Source organism: Bombina bombina, chromosome 3 (genome assembly GCF_027579735.1).
Source record: "Bombina bombina isolate aBomBom1 chromosome 3, aBomBom1.pri, whole genome shotgun sequence".
Taxonomy (NCBI): Eukaryota; Metazoa; Chordata; class Amphibia; order Anura; family Bombinatoridae; genus Bombina; species Bombina bombina.
The window spans coordinates 203622688-203643556 of record NC_069501.1 but is presented as its reverse complement, the minus strand read 5'-3'; the positions used below and the strand labels follow the sequence as shown (position 1 = coordinate 203643556).

Below are 20869 nucleotides of genomic sequence, written 5' to 3'. Positions count from 1 at the left end.
AACTTTCATGTAGAGAAGAGGACACACAGGACTTAATTATCCACATTTTTATAAACAATTCATTAATTCAGTCAAGGTTTCGGTCCTTGCAGGGACCTTTGTCAAGACTGTTCTATATAGAGAATACAGGAAACATAATTGGTTCCACAAAGAATAAAACACACCACTAGACAAGGCTATCTAGCATAGAACATATAATTTAAAGTGAATAAAGAACATGAAAAGAAACTTACAAAGAAAAATAAAAATACCAAAAGAGTACAATAAACGCTTGAGTCCTAAAGAACAATAATAATATGATGTGTACTGCAACAGGGGCAGGGCAGACACGGCAGCAGAGGTAGCAGAACAGCATCATCAACAGTCACCAGCTCGGCAAGTAAAATGTACTCACAAGCAACTCACTACTTGTCTAGCTGATGCAACTGACTGCTGAAAGTTCTTCATGTCTGCTGCTGTGCAATGCCTGTGACTTCTGAATTCTGGGGATAGGTGGGTCCCCCTGTGTGACAGGCATGGATGATATTCACGGTGCTATAGCCTGGCTGTGTGCGACTCTGATCTTTCAGTACAAGACCTGTGCTGGAAGATCAGAGTCGCACACAGCCAGGCTATAGTGCGAGGCTCAGTGTGCTGCACCCACCGAGAACCAGCCCTGCCCAGTGCCCACACTTGCACTCCTCATCCAGGTGGCAGCCTTGCAAGGTGGGACTGTGGACCATGATGTAGCCATGGAAATGTGCCTGCCGCAGAGCAGCATCCCATGAAGAAAAAAAAAAATTGTAATTCTGTATTTTTGCGACCTCTGCATCCCTGGTAGTTCCGTTCCTGCACACAGCATAGTTAATACAGGAATGAAGTGGGGGAGAACATACTAACATACTATACATATGCAGAGCTGTAAGCAATAATCAAGCCTCCTGGAACAAAAATTACAGCAGCGTATTTGGGGAATGAATAGGCAGCAACACTCCTATGTATCAACCGCAGATGCGTTAATCAGCGGGAGTGTGTATAAAAACTTATTTACGAGTCGATCATGATAGGAGGAAGCTAGACATAACCAATGCAAAGCAGTGGGCGGAGCTTGGTGGCCATTTTAGGCAGTTACGAAGTTTAAATTTGTTACATTTTCAAAGCTTAGCATTTTATGCATACTCAAATTATTATAGTATTTTTATTTATGGATTATTTTTATTTCATTTGTCTATTGCAGTGAAAGGAAAAGATCAAGACAAGCCAGATGTAAAAGCATATAAAGGTAATAACATAATTGTTTTATGTAATATTAAAAAACAAACAAAAGAGATTTGATGACTTCCTGTCACATGCTTGTATAAATTAAGTTTAATTAGTGATGTGTTTATCTCAAGCAAAAAAAGATTATACAAGATCAAATTTGGTAACTGATAGAGTCTAAAAAGCGGAAGTCAGCGTATGGGCTACTTTCTCCAGCTGCTCTTACAGGAAATGGCTGATTTTGTGTGCAAAGTAAAATAAACGCTTTTCTGAGCAGAAGGTAGGATTTTCTTTCATATTTTATTTTGCCCACTTTTAATATAACTCAAAATGGTGGTTTTCCCACTGCGCACAGATAGACAGGAGTGGCTCCTGCAGGATTGTGCAGCCTAACTGCAATATTCTGTAGTGTGATCACCTGATCAGTGCAGGAGTGCATTTATGTCTAAATCTAATTGGCTACAGCAATGGTGATTATTTAAGGCTTTTCAAATAGTTTGTCACATGACTATAAAACAAAGCTAAGAAAATGCTTCTAAAACATTTTAACTGTGCATGCAAATGTTTTGCAATTCAATTGATATGTATGTATTAAAAAGATAGATAATCCCTTTAGGCCCAGTTTTGCATAACCAGCACGGTTATTTTAATATACTTTTTACCTCTGTGTGATTATCTTGTATCTAAGTCTCTGTATACTGTCCCCTTATTTCAGTTCTTTTGACAGACTTGCATTTTAGCCAATCAGTGCCCTCTCATAAGTAACTCCTCGGGCGTGAGCACAATGTTATCTATATGTCTCATGCGAACTAACGCCCTCTAGCTGTGAAAAAATTCATATATATTTAGATAAGAGGCGGCCTTCAAGGGCTTAGAATTTAGCATATGAGCCTACCTAGTTTTGCTTTCAACTAAAAATAGCAAGAGAACAAAGCAAATTTGATGATAAAAGTAAATTGGAAAGTTGCTTAAAATGACATGTCCTATCTGAATCATGAAAGTTTAATTTTGACTAGACTGGGAACCACACTAACCAGGTAATAAACTACACTTTGAATGTGCTACAGTTTGTGTTATGTTTACTATCCTGTTAATATGTTGCTTGTTTGTAGTGCCTGTATTTATAGGTAAGGAGAGTTCACATTAAATGTATCATTGTCTGTTACAGCTCCAGTTCCAGGACCAGTACATTCTCCTTCCAGAAGCCCAAAAAACAATGCCTTACTGGAAGCTGCTGGCCCAAGCCATGTGGCTATCAATGCAATCTCTGCTAACATGGACTCCTACTCCAGTAGTAGGACTGCTGCTCTCAAGAAGCAACCCATGCACATGGAGGCCACGCATTTTGGAGATCTGGGTAAGTGGTTGTCCAGAGAGAGGGACCTATGGCTATTGCACCCCAGTTAATGCCCAATTGTCCGCAAGAAAGTACATGAATAGACACAAATATGCATAGTTATATTCTTTGTATCACTCTATCTTTAATAAAACCAATTAATCCCCTTCCTCTGCAAATAAACATTTACTGCCTGTCCAGTTTTAGGACGTCTTAACCAGTGTTAAAATCTAAACAAATGAAATACAGGGGTGGAAACATGCTTGTCCACTCATATTAAGGAAAACCTACTATATATAATTTGTAAATTAAATGGAGATGGACAGAAACCCCAGATGGACATGATGACACTTCCCTTACTGCCACATACCAGCCTTCCTTTTTTTTTGTCTTGTCCAGGTTACCCTGACTGTGAAGGGGGCCCTTGTTTTTGGCCCCTAGCAACTTCATATTTTCTTTTCTTTTATTAGTTAGGTGCACCTTATCTAATTTTCCTTTTGGTCGTGAAGGTGAATACTACCTTTAAATACTTAATGTTCCAATCATGTTGGTCTTAAAGGGACACTCAATCAAAATTAAACTTTCATTATTCAGACAGAGCATGCCATTTTAAACAACTTTCCAAATGTGTACAGTCTTTTTATATTTAAACGTTTTGAGTCACCAGCTCCTACTGAGCATGTGCAAGAATAAGTGTGTATGCATTTGTGAATGGCTGTTGGCTGTCATATGGTACGTGTATGCATTTGGGATTGGCTGATGGCTGCCACATGGTACAGGGGGAGTGGAAAAAGCATAACTTTTAAAATTGTCAGAAAAAAAATCTACTACTCATTTGAAGTTCAGACTAAGTGCTATTGCATTGTCTTGTTATCTTGCATTTGTTGAATATGCAAATCTAATGTGTTAACTGGTCCTTTTAATTGTAAGATTTCATCCTTAGTATCTCTAGGGGCCCAATTATCTAAAGCTCTCCGGTCTGGTGATATTATCTAATATAATCTCATCAAAACTGAGTTCCTTTAAAGAATTTTAGAAAGGAAAATCTTAGCTTGAGAGCTGTTTAGCTAGATATGCAGGGATATGATAGAAACACATACATTACAATATAATGCTCAAAAATGTACCCAAAATATTCTGTAATTTCTTTCCATGCCGCTGAGTTTTTGATCAGGCACTAGTTTTAGGTTTACACAGGTGCTAGTTTTTTTGGTTGAGGTATAGTTTGGGATCCGCTCAAGGAAGATTGTCTACTCAGGGATTCCCATAGTTGCTCTTTAAACATGACTAAGAAAATTTATATAGATCTCTTTATCAATTATAGAAAAAAAATCAGAAAATAAAGTATCAAAATAATTACTTTTCTTTTTTAAGACACAATGAGTCCACGGATCATCTTAATTTCTAATGGGATATTCACCTCCTGTCAGCAGGAGGAGGCAAAGAGCACCACAGCAGAGCTGTTAAATAGCTCCTCCCTTCCCTCCCACCCCAGTCATTCTCTTTGCCTACATTAGTGATAGGAAGAGGTAAAGTGAGGTGTTAGTTTTAGATTCTTCAATCAAGAGTTTATTATTTTTAAAGTAGTGCAAGATTGTGCTGCTTTGTTCTAGGGTGTAGCTGTAGTCCATATCAGTCTCTTCAGTATAGCTTTTGGTGGCTTTAGAGCAATGGGAACTTGTGGAACATAATTCTCACTGCGCCTCCCATACATTTATGCTGCCCTAACCCTGATAGCCTAAGCAAGATTACTCAGGCTTCTATCTTTAACCACAGGGCTATGGGAGGGAGAGGATCTCTTAAACCTGCTGGACTGCCCTGCTGTCGGGCAGAGTTCAAGGTAAGTGCTGACTTTTTTATCTGGGTCAATAATATAGATCGCAGAGAAGTGGAGCACTTTAATTACTATGATAACAAACTTCTACATTTAAAATAAGAGAAATTCTGTGACAGCAACTTATTTGCAGGCACTGGGGCTAAGGAGATTGCTTTTTTACTTGGGGGACTTTTCCTTGGGCTGAGGTAAAAGACTCAGTGGGAAGGTGATATTGTTTTTGCACAGTATTTGGGCTAAACTTCAGGTGAATAGTTTTCCTCCTACAGGGAGGCAGTAGCCACATTTGTCCCAAGGTTATGAAGGCTCAGTTAGTTTGGCTCCCGGTGGCACAGTTATTATAACTTAATGTCGACCGGGAGCTTCAGGTTGGTAACGCCCACGATGGGCGGAGCTTTGTGTGACGCCAGTTCTTTTGGACTGCGCGCCCTTTCTCTAATGCTGCTCCGGTATCTGAGCCTGTTTTAACACTGAGGTTGTGTTTTTTTTGTTCAGATGGGACCACGCAGCGTTACATGCGTTGCGGTCCTGCAAAGGGAACATAATCCAACTTAAGAGGGTTGCTCTCTTGCATTATATTGTACAGGAGTTATTCACAATCGACTAATGTTACAACAAGAGTTACTGTTAAACACTGTCCGGATATTATTGTAGAACATATGTTCCGGTCTTTTTATTTAAAGTAGTTAAGCTTTTTGTTATCTGCCATTATGCACCCCAATAGAATATAGTTTTGGGTATTGGAGAGGCAGATGGGCACTTCAACAGGGTTTACCTGAAGGGTAAATAGGTTCTACAGTGATTATGTACAGTTTTGCTTTTATGTTTATACGAAAAATAAAAGTTTACATTTTAAATTTTAAAGAGACAGTAACGTTTTTTCATGTAATAATTTTTAGCAAAAAATTGACACTTTTTGCTGAGCTTATTCCTTCTAAGACTCTTGCTGTTAAGGAGTTTATTGACAAATGTTAAACTATGATTCAATTTCTCCTATTGGATTGAATATAGCCCACATGCAGTGCTCTGCGCTTCCTTTTTCACTCCACCCGGAGTTACTCTGCTTTTCATGCATGATATGTTTTTCCTGCAAAACTGTAGAGGACATATTTTCAATCATTAAAGGGATAGTAAACCTAAAAAAAAAACTTTACACGATTGCAAACTTTGTGACATAAACTTTTACTTTGCAAATAACATTTTTAAGCATTTTTTTGTTTGTTTACCTGCAATTTACAAAAATAAACCTTTATCCTGCCAAACCCCTCCGGATCCTCATTATGTATATCAAATCAAACTGTTCTACCTAGGTTGAACAGTCATGGCGGCCCGCATGCGCATTCTGTCTTCTCTGTGATCCACGCATGCGCAAATCTCATTGTCAAGCTTAGGAGCCGGAGCAGAGTGCGGGCGGGGTATTACTAGGAACAGCTCATGTGATTGCCCTCAAATTACAAATGACAGTGGAGCCGGCACTTATTCCATACAAAACATATGACCTTTATTGTCCATATACTGTGGTTTTATTAATGTGACAATAAGGTTCATATGTTTTATGTGGAAGAAGTTCCGGCTCCACTATCATTTGTTCCTGTATTCCCTGGTCTGGAGGGGTTTGGGCTTGTTCCGTGAGGTCTCTGGTACATCTGATCGTTGTGACAAACGAGCCGTCTCCGCTGCAGTAGCTCCTAGACAGTGGGCTGTTTGCAGCGTCGAGCATACAGCGTTAGTGTTAGGAGTGGTGAGGACGCTGGTGCAGTTAGTGTAAAATCTTGTTTCTCTTGTAAGGTGTATCCAGTCCACGGATCATCCATTACTTGTGGGATATTCTCCTTCCCAACAGGAAGTTGCAAGAGGATCACCCACATCAGAGCTGCTATATAGCTCCTCCCCTAACTGCCATATCCAGTCATTCTCTTGCAAGCTCTCAACATAGCTGGAGGTAGTAAGAGGAAAGTGGTGTAATATAGTTAGTTTTTTCTTCAATCAAAAGTTTATTGTTTTTAAATGGTACCGGAGTTGTACTATTTTATCTCAAGCAGCATTTAGAAGAAGAATCTGCCTGCGTTTTTCTATGATCTTAGCAGAAGTAACTAAGATCCACTGCTGTTCTCCCATATGTCTGAGGAGTGAGGTAACTTCAGAGGGAGAATTGCGTGCAGGTTATCCTGCAATAAGGTATGTGCAGTTTAAGTTTTTCTAGGGATGGAATTTGCTAGAAAAATGCTGCTGATACCGGATTAATGTAAGTTAAGCCTAAATACAGTGATTTAATAGCGACTAGTATCAGGCTTGCTATCAGAGGTATATACTCTGATTAATGTGCAATATAAAACGTTTGCTGGCATGTTTAATCGTTTTTATATATGCTTTGGTGATAAAACTTATTGGGGCCTAGTTTTTTCCACATGGCTGGCTTGATTTTTGCCTAGAAACAGTTTCCTGAGGCTTTCCACTGTTGTAATATGAGTGGGAGGGGCCTAGTTAAAATTACAGACCGAGACATTCAGCTTCCCTCAGCAGTCCCCTGCATGCTTTAGGACATCTCTGAAGGGCTCAAAAGGCTTCAAAAGTCATATATTGAGGAAGGTAAAGCCACAGTGAAGCTGTGGTAGTTGTTGTGACTGTTTAAAAAACGTCTTTTTCAATTTGTTAATCCGTTTTTTGTATTAAGGGGTTAATCATCCATTTGCAAGTGGGTGCAATGCTCTGCTAACTTGTTACATACACTGTAAAATTTCGTTAGTTTAACTGTCCTTTTTCACTGTTATTTCAAATTTTAGCAAAATTTGTTTCCCTTAAAGGCACAGTAACATTTTTTTTATATTGCTTGTTTAACTTGATGTAAAGTGTTTTCCAAGCTTGCTAGTCTCATTGCTAGTCTGTATAAACATGTCTGACATAGAGGAAACTCCTTGTTCATTATGTTTAAAAGCCATGGTGGAACCCCATATGAGAATATGTACTAAATGTATTGATTTCACTTTAAACAATAAAGATCAGCTTTTATCTTTAAAAAATTTATCACCAGAGGATTCTGGCGAGGGGGAAGTTATGCCGACTAACTCTCCCCACGTGTCAGACCCTTTGACTCCCGCTCAAGGGACTCACGCTAAAATGGCGCCAAGTACATCAAAGACGCCCATAGCGATTACTTTGCAGGACATGGCGGCAATCATGGATAATACCCTGTCAGCGGTATTAGCCAGACTGCCGGAATTCAGAGGAAAGCGCGATAGCTCTGGGGTTAGACGTAGTACAGAGCGCGCAGATGCCTTAAGGCCCATGTCTGATACTGCGTCACAATATGCAGAAGCTGAGGAAGGAGAGCTTCAGTCTGTGGGTGACATTTCTGATTCAGGGAAACCTGATTCAGATATTTCTACTTTTAAATTTAAGCTTGAGAACCTCCGTGTATTGCTTGGGGAGGTGTTAGCTGCTCTGAATGACTGTGACACATTTGCAGTACCAGAGAAATTGTGTAGACTGGATAAATACTATGCAGTGCCGGTGTGTACTGATGTTTTTCCAATACCTAAAAGGTTTACAGAAATCATTAATAAGGAGTGGGATAGACCCGGGGTGCCGTTTTTCCCCCCTCCTATTTTTAGAAAAATGTTTCCAATAGACGCCACCACACGGGACTTATGGCAGACGGTCCCTAAGGTGGAGGGAGCAGTTTCTACTTTAGCAGAGCGTACCACTATCCCTGTCGAGGACAGTTGTGCTTTTTCAGATCCAATGGATACAAAATTAGAAGGTTACCTTAAGAAAATGTTTATTCAACAAGGTTTTATCCTGCAGCCCCTTGCATGCATTGCGCCTGTCACTGCTGCTGCAGCGTTCTGGTTTGAGTCTCTGGAAGAGGCCTTTCGGACAGCTACTCCATTGACTGAAATACTTGACAAGCTTAGAACACTTAAGCTAGCTAATTCTTTTGTTTCTGACGCCATTGTTCATTTGACTAAACTAACGGCTAATAATTCTGGATTCGCCATCCAGGCGCGTAGGACGCTATGGCTTAAATCTTGGTCAGCTGACGTGACTTCAAAGTCTAAATTACTTAACATTCCCTTCAAGGGGCAGACCCTATTCGGGCCTGGTTTGAAGGAAATTATTGTTGACATTACTGGAGGTAAGGGTCATACCATTCCTCAAGACAGGGCCAAATCAAAGGCCAAACAGTCTAATTTTCGTGCCTTTCGAAACTTCAAGGCAGGTGCAGCATCAACTTCCTCTGCTACAAGACAAGAGGGAACTTTTGCTCAATCCAAGCCGGGCTGGAAACCTAACCAGTCCTGGAACAAAGGCAAGCAGGCCAGAAAGCCTGCTGCTGCCTCTAAGACAGCATGAAGGAACGGCCCCCTATCCGGTAACGGATCTAGTAGGGGTCAGACTTTCTCTCTTCGCCCAGGCGTGGGCAAGAGATGTTCAGGATCCCTGGGCGTTGGAGATCATATCTCAGGGATATCTTCTGGACTTCAAAGCTTCCCCTCCTCAAGGGAGATTTCACCTTTCGAGATTATCTGTAAACCAGATAAAGAAAGAGGCATTCTTACGCTGTGTTCAAGACCTCCTAGTTATGGGAGTGATCTGCCCAGTTCCACAGTCGGAACAGAGACAGGGTTTTTATTCAAATCTGTTTGTGGTTCCCAAAAAAGAGGGAACCTTCAGACCCATTTTGGATCTAAAGATCTTAAACAAATTCCTCAGAGTTCCATCGTTCAAAATGGAAACTATTCGGACCATCCTACCTATGATCCAGGAGGGTCAGTACATGACCACAGTGGATTTGAAGGATGCTTACCTTCACATACCGATTTCACAAAGATCATCATCGGTTCCTAAGGTTTGCCTTTCTGGACAGGCATTACCAATTTGTGGCTCTTCCCTTCGGGTTAGCTACAGCTCCAAGAATCTTTACAAAGGTTCTGGGATCGCTTTTGGCGGTCCTAAGACCGCGAGGTATATCAGTGGCCCCTTATCTGGACGACATCCTGATACAGGCGTCAAGCTTTAAGATTGCCAAGTCACATACGGACATAGTTCTGGCATTTCTCAGGTCACATGGGTGGAAGGTGAACGAGGAAAAGAGTTCTCTATCCCCACTCACAAGAGTCTCCTTCCTAGGGACTCTGATAGATTCTGTAAAAAGGTTGGTTAGGGAAAGAATTCAAGGATTTGTAGCATTTAAGCTAAGTGCTGAATTAGGCACTATTGGATTAGATAAGGTTAGTTAAAATTTAACACTTTATTTAACATATATACAAAGACAGACAATTTACTTAAATTGGATCACTCTGTAGAAACAAACAATCATAAATTGTTTCTATATCTTATCATTCCAAGTGACCCAACTGTAACATCATAAAACCAAACCTAAACCAAAAGGTAAAGGTAAAATATAAGGGCTACGTGCTCTAGAGAGTACTATAGTGGTGAAGTTTGTATTGAGTAGGTTTCAGGTTTGAGTCATACAGTGCTCACACAGGCTATGCGCTCAAAGGCGTCCTCCTACCTGCGTACTGCTGAGATTTAACTCAGTCAGCCGATTTCTAGCTGATCCCTATCAATCAATATCACAACATTCGTACAGTCTCAGTGTATCTGTCAGGATTTGGATAAAGCTAAAGTTGCTAGGTTTATGAGGTGTATATATATATGTATTAGCGATTTCCGTTCAAAGTGCTTATCATCACTACTTGAACTAGTTCTGAAAAATATATATAGGCACCATAAGCCCTTTTATCAAATCAGATTATTACCCTTAGATCGCTATATATATATATTTGTAAAAGTAAACACTTTTGAAGCGGCAACAATAGTAGCCAAACAGATTATTCGTAACTTAGTTTCTAACACCACGCTAGAGTTCCAGAGCACGCCCACCGACGCTTTTCGTCACTTGTACGTGACTTCGTCAGGGCATAGGGCCCGCCCAGCCTCAAATGCCGTCTTTTATCCTCCATAGTTGCCATGGTAACGGCTTTTGTATTGCGGAAGTGTCCACCGCAATATCTACGGCTAATAAGTGTTACTCTCCGATATTACTGTTAGGTAATGTGTGATATGTCCGGTGTAGGCAAAATTCATGTCATTTATCTCAGATTGTTATAAGGAGCATTTATGCAGTAATAGAGAGATATCCTCCGACTGACTGACTGATTTTTACAGACACATCAGCAATTACATATGTATTGTTTGTTTTTCACAATAGTGAGTGTGTTCTATTTCTAAAAATCTTTTCATGAAAATATAACAGCAGTTTATGCTAAACAATGTATTATTTGACATAAGGACGAAGGGTTAGATGTTTATTAAACATAAGTCTATAAGTATGCGTATACTCGTTATAAAGGTTTTTATTCTCTAGTGTCAAACTGACAATTCAGTATGTATCTATTGAGTATACAAGAATGTAAAGGAATGTATGTCTATATGACTTAGTAAGCTTTATAGATGATTTTATCATAGCACATTTTTGTGAAGTTTACACATCCATCCTATGCTTATCTAAATAAAGGAGCCAAATCCTTGTTGCTCCCTAAGAGGATATGCCTATAATTTTCAACTATATATATAGTCATCTTTAGTAGCTACATCCCTTACTTCTTACTTTATTACCAATCTATAGACTTAGGTATAGATCTTTGATTCGATCTTCAATTAGAGTATGATCTCTAGAGAAAGCTCTTATAAGAGATTGCCTCATTTAAACCCTTTGGTGATGCAGATTTTAGTTCATGTATCCATCTGCATTCTTTTTGAAGTAAAAGTTTGTTAATATCACCCCTTCTGCCCTTAAGTTTTAGTTGTTCTATGGCAAAGAAATGTATCTGATATTTCTCTTGAGGATGAACTGTGTTCATATGCTTAGCTACTGGTACATTTCTGTCCCATTTTATGTCCCCTATATGTTCAAGGACTCTTGTTCTTAATTCCCTTGAGGTTTCACCTACATAGATTAGGGGACATTTGCACATGGCTACGTATACCACTCTCTTGGTTCTACAGTTCATAAATTCCTTTATAGGGTAATTTTTCCCTGTTTTTGGATGAACAAATTGTTTCATTGGGGACATATTTTTACACGCTTGGCAACGGCCGCATTTAAAGAACCCTTTAGTTTCTTGAAGCCATGTTTTCTGAGGATTTTGTACAAAGTGACTCCTAGTCAGGGTGTCTTTCAAATTCTGCGATCTCCTATTAGTTATCTTCGGTCTATCAGCGATAACTTCAGACAATTCAGGGTCCTCCTGTAAAACGTGCCAGTGTTTTTGAAATATGTGTTGGATACTGCTGTGTTTTTCATCAAATGTACCTATAATTCTAATTTGCTGACTGTCTTTATTTCTGTCAGTGTCTATTTTTTCCTGTAGTAGGGGTGCTCTCTCTAGTGCCTTAGCTCTTTGGTAAGCTTTTTTGAGGCATCTATTAGGGTAACCCCTTTCTTTGAACCTTTTTCTTAGCTCTTGAGCTTCCAGTTCAAAATCTTCTAATGAACTGCAGTTGCGCCTAGCCCTCAAATATTGGCCATATGGGATGCCCATCCTTTGGCTTTTAGGATGGTAACTTTTCCAGTTTAGGAGATTATTAGTGGCTGTCTCTTTCCTAAATAATTTTGTACTTAGGGATCCATCGCACTCTTTTCGAATTTCTAAGTCTAGAAAGGAAATGCTTGTTTCTTCAATCATAGAGGTATAGTGCATACCATGAGTATTGTCATTTAGCCATAACATAAAATCATTAAAGTTCTCTTTGGAACCTGTCCATAGTATAAGCACATCATTGATGTAGCGAATGAATAAATCCATATACTTCATAAAGGGATTCATTTCCTCATTGAGGATATATGTATGTTCTATCCAGCCTAAAAACAAATTTGCATAAGTGGGGGCACAGCATGTGCCCATTGCTGTGCCCCTTTTCTGCAAGTATACTTTATTATCAAAAAGAAAGTAATTGTGTTGTAACACAAAATCAAGTAGTTCAATTACAAAGTCATCAGCCTCACTGCCTTTTGGGTTTGTCATTTTTAAGAAAAATTGTACAGCCTGTTTTCCTAGAGAGTGTGATATATTTGAATATAAGCTCTCTACGTCAATGCTTGCTAGTAGTGTATTCTCGCTAACATAAACATTTTCCAAGCATTTTAGAACTTCTTTAGTGTCTTGGACATATGATGTCAGTGTGTGTACATATTGTCTTAGTTTCTTATCTAAGAAAGTACTGACTTTTTCAGTCAAGCAACCGTTCCCAGATACTATGGGTCTTCCTGGGGGTGACAGTAGGTTTTTGTGAACTTTTGGCAGGCTGTAAAATGTAGCTACTCTGGGTTTCAATTCACTCATATATTGATGTTCTGATTTTGTAATGATTCTTTCACCATACCCTTTGTCTAATATAGATTTCAGTTCTTTTATATATATTAGTGTCGGGTCTTTAGATAAAATTTCATAATTATCTTTATTTGTTAGAATATCAAGACACATCTTTTTGTACTGAGGGTTTGACATGATAACCAAGTTACCGCCCTTATCGGCATTCTTAATTGTTATATCAGTGTTGTTGGTTAATTCTGCCAATGCTTCTCTTTCTTTAAAACTAAGATTCTTTTTAGTTTTACTTTTGCGATTAAGGGCTTCAAGTTCTGTAGTTACCAATGTTACAAATTTGTCTATCGTAGGATATTTGGAGATTGTGGGCATGAAGGTACTCTTAGGTTTCACAATGCTATTTGTTTGTATAGCATCAGTGTCATCATTTTCATCTAGTAATGTTTTCATTAGAGTGACAATTTCTAAATCCTCTTCATCCACTCCCATATCCATAAGGCATGCTTTATTCGCCTCCTTGTGGTATTTGTGTAGTGCCAGCTTTCTGGCAAACAAATGTGTGTCTTTAACCCAATTAAAGGTGTCATATTTGGGGGTAGGGATAAAGGAAAGCCCTTTGGATAGTAAACTATGGTGTTCATGTCTCAGAGTAATTTTTGCCAAATTGATGACTTGTAATTGATTGTCTTTCATTTCTGTTTGTTTGGTTTTCTCTTGTTCTGTTGTCTTGTTTTTACATTTGTTTTTGGTGGGAACAGATCTTTCTCTAAAAAAATCCTAGTAATGGATGGTTCCGTCATAGGTGTTATAGCTGTAGTTGTGGTTATTGGTGTTGATTCTTCTTCTGACAATTCTGACTCTGTAGAAGAACTTTCTACTGTGGTATTTTTATCTTTATTTTCCTGTATCTGTCTCACATTTCTACGTCTGTAATTAACTTTATAAATATTGCCTTTTTGATGGTCTGACCAGTCTCTCTGTAGTTTTCTATTTTTTGTTTCACTAAGTTCTTCTTTTAGTTTATCAATATGGAATTTTAGTTTTTGATCTAAAGCCTCAAAATCTTTGTCTGAGGTGAATTTATTGGTTTGTATTCTTGCCTCTTCAACTAATTTTGTTAGTTGCTCATATTGACTTCTTTCATATTCTAATGTCAGTTTCATCAGATCTAATGAGCACTGTGTCAAAATTTCCTGCCACCTTAAGACAAAGTTCTCATCTGGTATGTGAAAAGAAGGTGCTAATTGTATCCTCAGACCCCTAGGAATGAGTTTATTTTTTACATAGTTTTCTAGACTAAAAATCTCCCAAAAGGTCTTAACTTGTTTTTTCATAATTTTAGCTATACTTTTGAAGGCTTCTTCTATGTTTGTAGCTTTTGGACATATATTGCCTACATTTAGTGTAAAGAGCCTTTCGGCCTCCTGCTTCCATTTATCAAAGTCAATATTGGAAGATAGATAGCCCGCCATCGCTATCTATTCTTTTTACCTTTAAGTTCCCAAATTCAAAGGATGTGAATTGAATCACTATTATAATAAGGTTGGTTAGGGAAAGAATTCAAGGATTTGTAGCATTTAAGCTAAGTGCTGAATTAGGCACTATTGGATTAGATAAGGTTAGTTAAAATTTAACACTTTATTTAACATATATACAAAGACAGACAATTTACTTAAATTGGATCACTCTGTAGAAACAAACAATCATAAATTGTTTCTATATCTTATCATTCCAAGTGACCCAACTGTAACATCATAAAACCAAACCTAAACCAAAAGGTAAAGGTAAAATATAAGGGCTACGTGCTCTAGAGAGTACTATAGTGGTGAAGTTTGTATTGAGTAGGTTTCAGGTTTGAGTCATACAGTGCTCACACAGGCTATGCGCTCAAAGGCGTCCTCCTACCTGCGTACTGCTGAGATTTAACTCAGTCAGCCGATTTCTAGCTGATCCCTATCAATCAATATCACAACATTCGTACAGTCTCAGTGTATCTGTCAGGATTTGGATAAAGCTAAAGTTGCTAGGTTTATGAGGTATATATATATGTATTAGCGATTTCCGTTCAAAGTGCTTATCATCACTACTTGAACTAGTTCTGAAAAATATATATAGGCACCATAAGCCCTTTTATCAAATCAGATTATTACCCTTAGATCGCTATATATATATATTTGTAAAAGTAAACACTTTTGAAGCGGCAACAATAGTAGCCAAACAGATTATTCGTAACTTAGTTTCTAAAACCACGCTAGAGTTCCAGAGCACGCCCACCGACGCGTTTCGTCACTTGTACGTGACTTCGTCAGGGCATAGGGCCCGCCCAGCCTCAAATGCCGTCTTTTATCCTCCATAGTTGCCATGGTAACGGCTTTTGTATTGCGGAAGTGTCCACCGCAATATCTACGGCTAATAAGTGTTACTCTCCGATATTACTGTTAGGTAATGTGTGATATGTCCGGTGTAGGCAAAATTCATGTCATTTATCTCAGATTGTTATAAGGAGCATTTATGCAGTAATAGAGAGATATCCTCCGACTGACTGACTGATTTTTACAGACACATCAGCAATTACATATGTATTGTTTGTTTTTCACAATAGTGAGTGTGTTCTATTTCTAAAAATCTTTTCATGAAAATATAACAGCAGTTTATGCTAAACAATGTATTATTTGACATAAGGACGAAGGGTTAGATGTTTATTAAACATAAGTCTATAAGTATGCGTATACTCGTTCTAGAGGTTTTTATTCTCTAGTGTCAAACTGACAATTCAGTATGTATCTATTGAGTATACAAGAATGTAAAGGAATGTATGTCTATATGACTTAGTAAGCTTTATAGATGATTTTATCATAGCACATTTTTGTGAAGTTTACACATCCATCCTATGCTTATCTAAATAAAGGAGCCAAATCCTTGTTGCTCCCTAAGAGGATATGCATATAATTTTCAACTATATATATAGTCATCTTTAGTAGCTACATCCCTTACTTCTTACTTTATTACCAATCTATAGACTTAGGTATAGATCTTTGATTCGATCTTCAATTAGAGTATGATCTCTAGAGAAAGCTCTTATAAGAGATTGCCTCATTTAAACCCTTTGGTGATGCAGATTTTAGTTCATGTATCCATCTGCATTCTTTTTGAAGTAAAAGTTTGTTAATATCACCCCTTCTGCCCTTAAGTTTTAGTTGTTCTATGGCAAAGAAATGTATCTGATATTTCTCTTGAGGATGAACTGTGTTCATATGCTTAGCTACTGGTACATTTCTGTCCCATTTTATGTCCCCTATATGTTCAAGGACTCTTGTTCTTAATTCCCTTGAGGTTTCACCTACATAGATTAGGGGACATTTGCACATGGCTACGTATACCACTCTCTTGGTTCTACAGTTCATAAATTCCTTTATAGGGTAATTTTTCCCTGTTTTTGGATGAACAAATTGTTTCATTGGGGACATATTTTTACACGCTTGGCAACGGCCGCATTTAAAGAACCCTTTAGTTTCTTGAAGCCATGTTTTCTGAGGATTTTGTACAAAGTGACTCCTAGTCAGGGTGTCTTTCAAATTCTGCGATCTCCTATTAGTTATCTTCGGTCTATCAGCGATAACTTCAGACAATTCAGGGTCCTCCTGTAAAACGTGCCAGTGTTTTTGAAATATGTGTTGGATACTGCTGTGTTTTTCATCAAATGTACCTATAATTCTAATTTGCTGACTGTCTTTATTTCTGTCAGTGTCTATTTTTTCCTGTAGTAGGGGTGCTCTCTCTAGTGCCTTAGCTCTTTGGTAAGCTTTTTTGAGGCATCTATTAGGGTAACCCCTTTCTTTGAACCTTTTTCTTAGCTCTTGAGCTTCCAGTTCAAAATCTTCTAATGAACTGCAGTTGCGCCTAGCCCTCAAATATTGGCCATATGGGATGCCCATCCTTTGGCTTTTAGGATGGTAACTTTTCCAGTTTAGGAGATTATTAGTGGCTGTCTCTTTCCTAAATAATTTTGTACTTAGGGATCCATCGCACTCTTTTCGAATTTCTAAGTCTAGAAAGGAAATGCTTGTTTCTTCAATCATAGAGGTATAGTGCATACCATGAGTATTGTCATTTAGCCATAACATAAAATCATTAAAGTTCTCTTTGGAACCTGTCCATAGTATAAGCACATCATCGATGTAGCGAATGAATAAATCCATATACTTCATAAAGGGATTCATTTCCTCATTGAGGATATATGTATGTTCTATCCAGCCTAAAAACAAATTTGCATAAGTGGGGGCACAGCATGTGCCCATTGCTGTGCCCCTTTTCTGCAAGTATACTTTATTATCAAAAAGAAAGTAATTGTGTTGTAACACAAAATCAAGTAGTTCAATTACAAAGTCATCAGCCTCACTGCCTTTTGGGTTTGTCATTTTTAAGAAAAATTGTACAGCCTGTTTTCCTAGAGAGTGTGATATATTTGAATATAAGCTCTCTACGTCAATGCTTGCTAGTAGTGTATTCTCGCTAACATAAACATTTTCCAAGCATTTTAGAACTTCTTTAGTGTCTTGGACATATGATGTCAGTGTGTGTACATATTGTCTTAGTTTCTTATCTAAGAAAGTACTGACTTTTTCAGTCAAGCAACCGTTCCCAGATACTATGGGTCTTCCTGGGGGTGACAGTAGGTTTTTGTGAACTTTTGGCAGGCTGTAAAATGTAGCTACTCTGGGTTTCAATTCACTCATATATTGATGTTCTGATTTTGTAATGATTCTTTCACCATACCCTTTGTCTAATATATATTTCAGTTCTTTTATATATATTAGTGTCGGGTCTTTAGATAAAATTTCATAATTATCTTTATTTGTTAGAATATCAAGACACATCTTTTTGTACTGAGGGTTTGACATGATAACCAAGTTACCGCCCTTATCGGCATTCTTAATTGTTATATCAGTGTTGTTGGTTAATTCTGCCAATGCTTCTCTTTCTTTATCCTACGATAGACAAATTTGTAACATTGGTAACTACAGAACTTGAAGCCCTTAATCGCAAAAGTAAAACTAAAAAGAATCTTAGTTTTAAAGAAAGAGAAGCATTGGCAGAATTAACCAACAACACTGATATAACAATTAAGAATGCCGATAAGGGCGGTAACTTGGTTATCATGTCAAACCCTCAGTACAAAAAGATGTGTCTTGATATTCTAACAAATAAAGATAATTATGAAATTTTATCTAAAGACCCGACACTAATATATATAAAAGAACTGAAATATATATTAGACAAAGGGTATGGTGAAAGAATCATTACAAAATCAGAACATCAATATATGAGTGAATTGAAACCCAGAGTAGCTACATTTTACAGCCTGCCAAAAGTTCACAAAAACCTACTGTCACCCCCAGGAAGACCCATAGTATCTGGGAACGGTTGCTTGACTGAAAAAGTCAGTACTTTCTTAGATAAGAAACTAAGACAATATGTACACACACTGACATCATATGTCCAAGACACTAAAGAAGTTCTAAAATGCTTGGAAAATGTTTATGTTAGCGAGAATACACTACTAGCAAGCATTGACGTAGAGAGCTTATATTCAAATATATCACACTCTCTAGGAAAACAGGCTGTACAATTTTTCTTAAAAATGACAAACCCAAAAGGCAGTGAGGCTGATGACTTTGTAATTGAACTACTTGATTTTGTGTTACAACACAATTACTTTCTTTTTGATAATAAAGTATACTTGCAGAAAAGGGGCACAGCAATGGGCACATGCTGTGCCCCCACTTATGCAAATTTGTTTTTAGGCTGGATAGAACATACATATATCCTCAATGAGGAAATGAATCCCTTTATGAAGTATATGGATTTATTCATTCGCTACATCGATGATGTGCTTATACTATGGACAGGTTCCAAAGAGAACTTTAATGATTTTATGTTATGGCTAAATGACAATACTCATGGTATGCACTATACCTCTATGATTGAAGAAACAAGCATTTCCTTTCTAGACTTAGAAATTCGAAAAGAGTGCGATGGATCCCTAAGTACAAAATTATTTAGGAAAGAGACAGCCACTAATAATCTCCTAAACTGGAAAAGTTACCATCCTAAAAGCCAAAGGATGGGCATCCCATATGGCCAATATTTGAGGGCTAGGCGCAACTGCAGTTCATTAGAAGATTTTGAACTGGAAGCTCAAGAGCTAAGAAAAAGGTTCAAAGAAAGGGGTTACCCTAATAGATGCCTCAAAAAAGCTTACCAAAGAGCTAAGGCACTAGAGAGAGCACCCCTACTACAGGAAAAAATAGACACTGACAGAAATAAAGACAGTCAGCAAATTAGAATTATAGGTACATTTGATGAAAAACACAGCAGTATCCAACACATATTTCAAAAACACTGGCACGTTTTACAGGAGGACCCTGAATTGTCTGAAGTTATCGCTGATAGACCGAAGATAACTAATAGGAGATCGCAGAATTTGAAAGACACCCTGACTAGGAGTCACTTTGTACAAAATCCTCAGAAAACATGGCTTCAAGAAACTAAAGGGTTCTTTAAATGCGGCCGTTGCCAAGCGTGTAAAAATATGTCCCCAATGAAACAATTTGTTCATCCAAAAACAGGGAAAAATTACCCTATAAAGGAATTTATGAACTGTAGAACCAAGAGAGTGGTATACGTAGCCATGTGCAAATGTCCCCTAATCTATGTAGGTGAAACCTCAAGGGAATTAAGAACAAGAGTCCTTGAACATATAGGGGACATAAAATGGGACAGAAATGTACCAGTAGCTAAGCATATGAACACAGTTCATCCTCAAGAGAAATATCAGATACATTTCTTTGCCATAGAACAACTAAAACTTAAGGGCAGAAGGGGTGATATTAACAAACTTTTACTTCAAAAAGAATGCAGATGGATACATGAACTAAAATCTGCATCACCAAAGGGTTTAAATGAGGCAATCTCTTATAAGAGCTTTCTCTAGAGATCATACTCTAATTGAAGATCGAATCAAAGATCTATACCTAAGTCTATAGATTGGTAATAAAGTAAGAAGTAAGGGATGTAGCTACTAAGATGACTATATATATAGTTGAAAATTATATGCATATCCTCTTAGGGAGCAACAAGGATTTGGCTCCTTTATTTAGATAAGCATAGGATGGATGTGTAAACTTCACAAAAATGTGCTATGATAAAATCATCTATAAAGCTTACTAAGTCATATAGACATACATTCCTTTACATTCTTGTATACTCAATAGATACATACTGAATTGTCAGTTTGACACTAGAGAATAAAAACCTCTAGAACGAGTATACGCATACTTATAGACTTATGTTTAATAAACATCTAACCCTTCGTCCTTATGTCAAATAATACATTGTTTAGCATAAACTGCTGTTATATTTTCATGAAAAGATTTTCAGAAATAGAACACACTCACTATTGTGAAAAACAAACAATACATATGTAATTGCTGATGTGTCTGTAAAAATCAGTCAGTTAGTCGGAGGATATCTCTCTATTACTGCATAAATGCTCCTTATAACAATCTGAGATAAATGACATGAATTTTGCCTACACCGGACATATCACACATTACCTAACAGTAATATCGGAGAGTAACACTTATTAGCCGTAGATATTGCGGTGGACACTTCCGCAATACAAAAGCCGTTACCATGGCAACTATGGAGGATAAAAGACGGCATTTGAGGCTGGGCGGGCCCTATGCCCTGACGAAGTCACGTACAAGTGACGAAACGCGTCGGTGGGCGTGCTCTGGAACTCTAGCGTGGTGTTAGAAACCAAGTTACGAATAATCTGTTTGGCTACTATTGTTGCCGCTTCAAAAGTGTTTACTTTTACAAATATATATATAGCGATCTAAGGGTAATAATCTGATTTGATAAAAGGGCTTATGGTGCCTATATATATTTTTCAGAACTAGTTCAAGTAGTGATGATAAGCACTTTGAACGGAAATCGCTAATACATATATATATACCTCATAAACCTAGCAACTTTAGCTTTATCCAAATCCTGACAGATACACTGAGACTGTACGAATGTTGTGATATTGATTGATAGGGATCAGCTAGAAATCGGCTG

At 37.8% G+C, this 20869-nt stretch overlaps 1 protein-coding gene across 1 annotated transcript in view; it reads left to right on the top strand.

Moving 5' to 3' along the window:
- AKAP10 (A-kinase anchoring protein 10) overlaps positions 1–20869 on the top strand; it is a 212843-nt gene that overhangs the window by 68910 nt on the left and 123064 nt on the right. Inside the window, exons 2-3 of the mRNA XM_053706086.1 lie at positions 1217–1261; positions 2408–2596. Of these exons, the coding sequence (XP_053562061.1) occupies positions 1217–1261; positions 2408–2596 (234 nt within the window). The remainder of the gene's footprint in view (positions 1–1216; positions 1262–2407; positions 2597–20869) is intronic.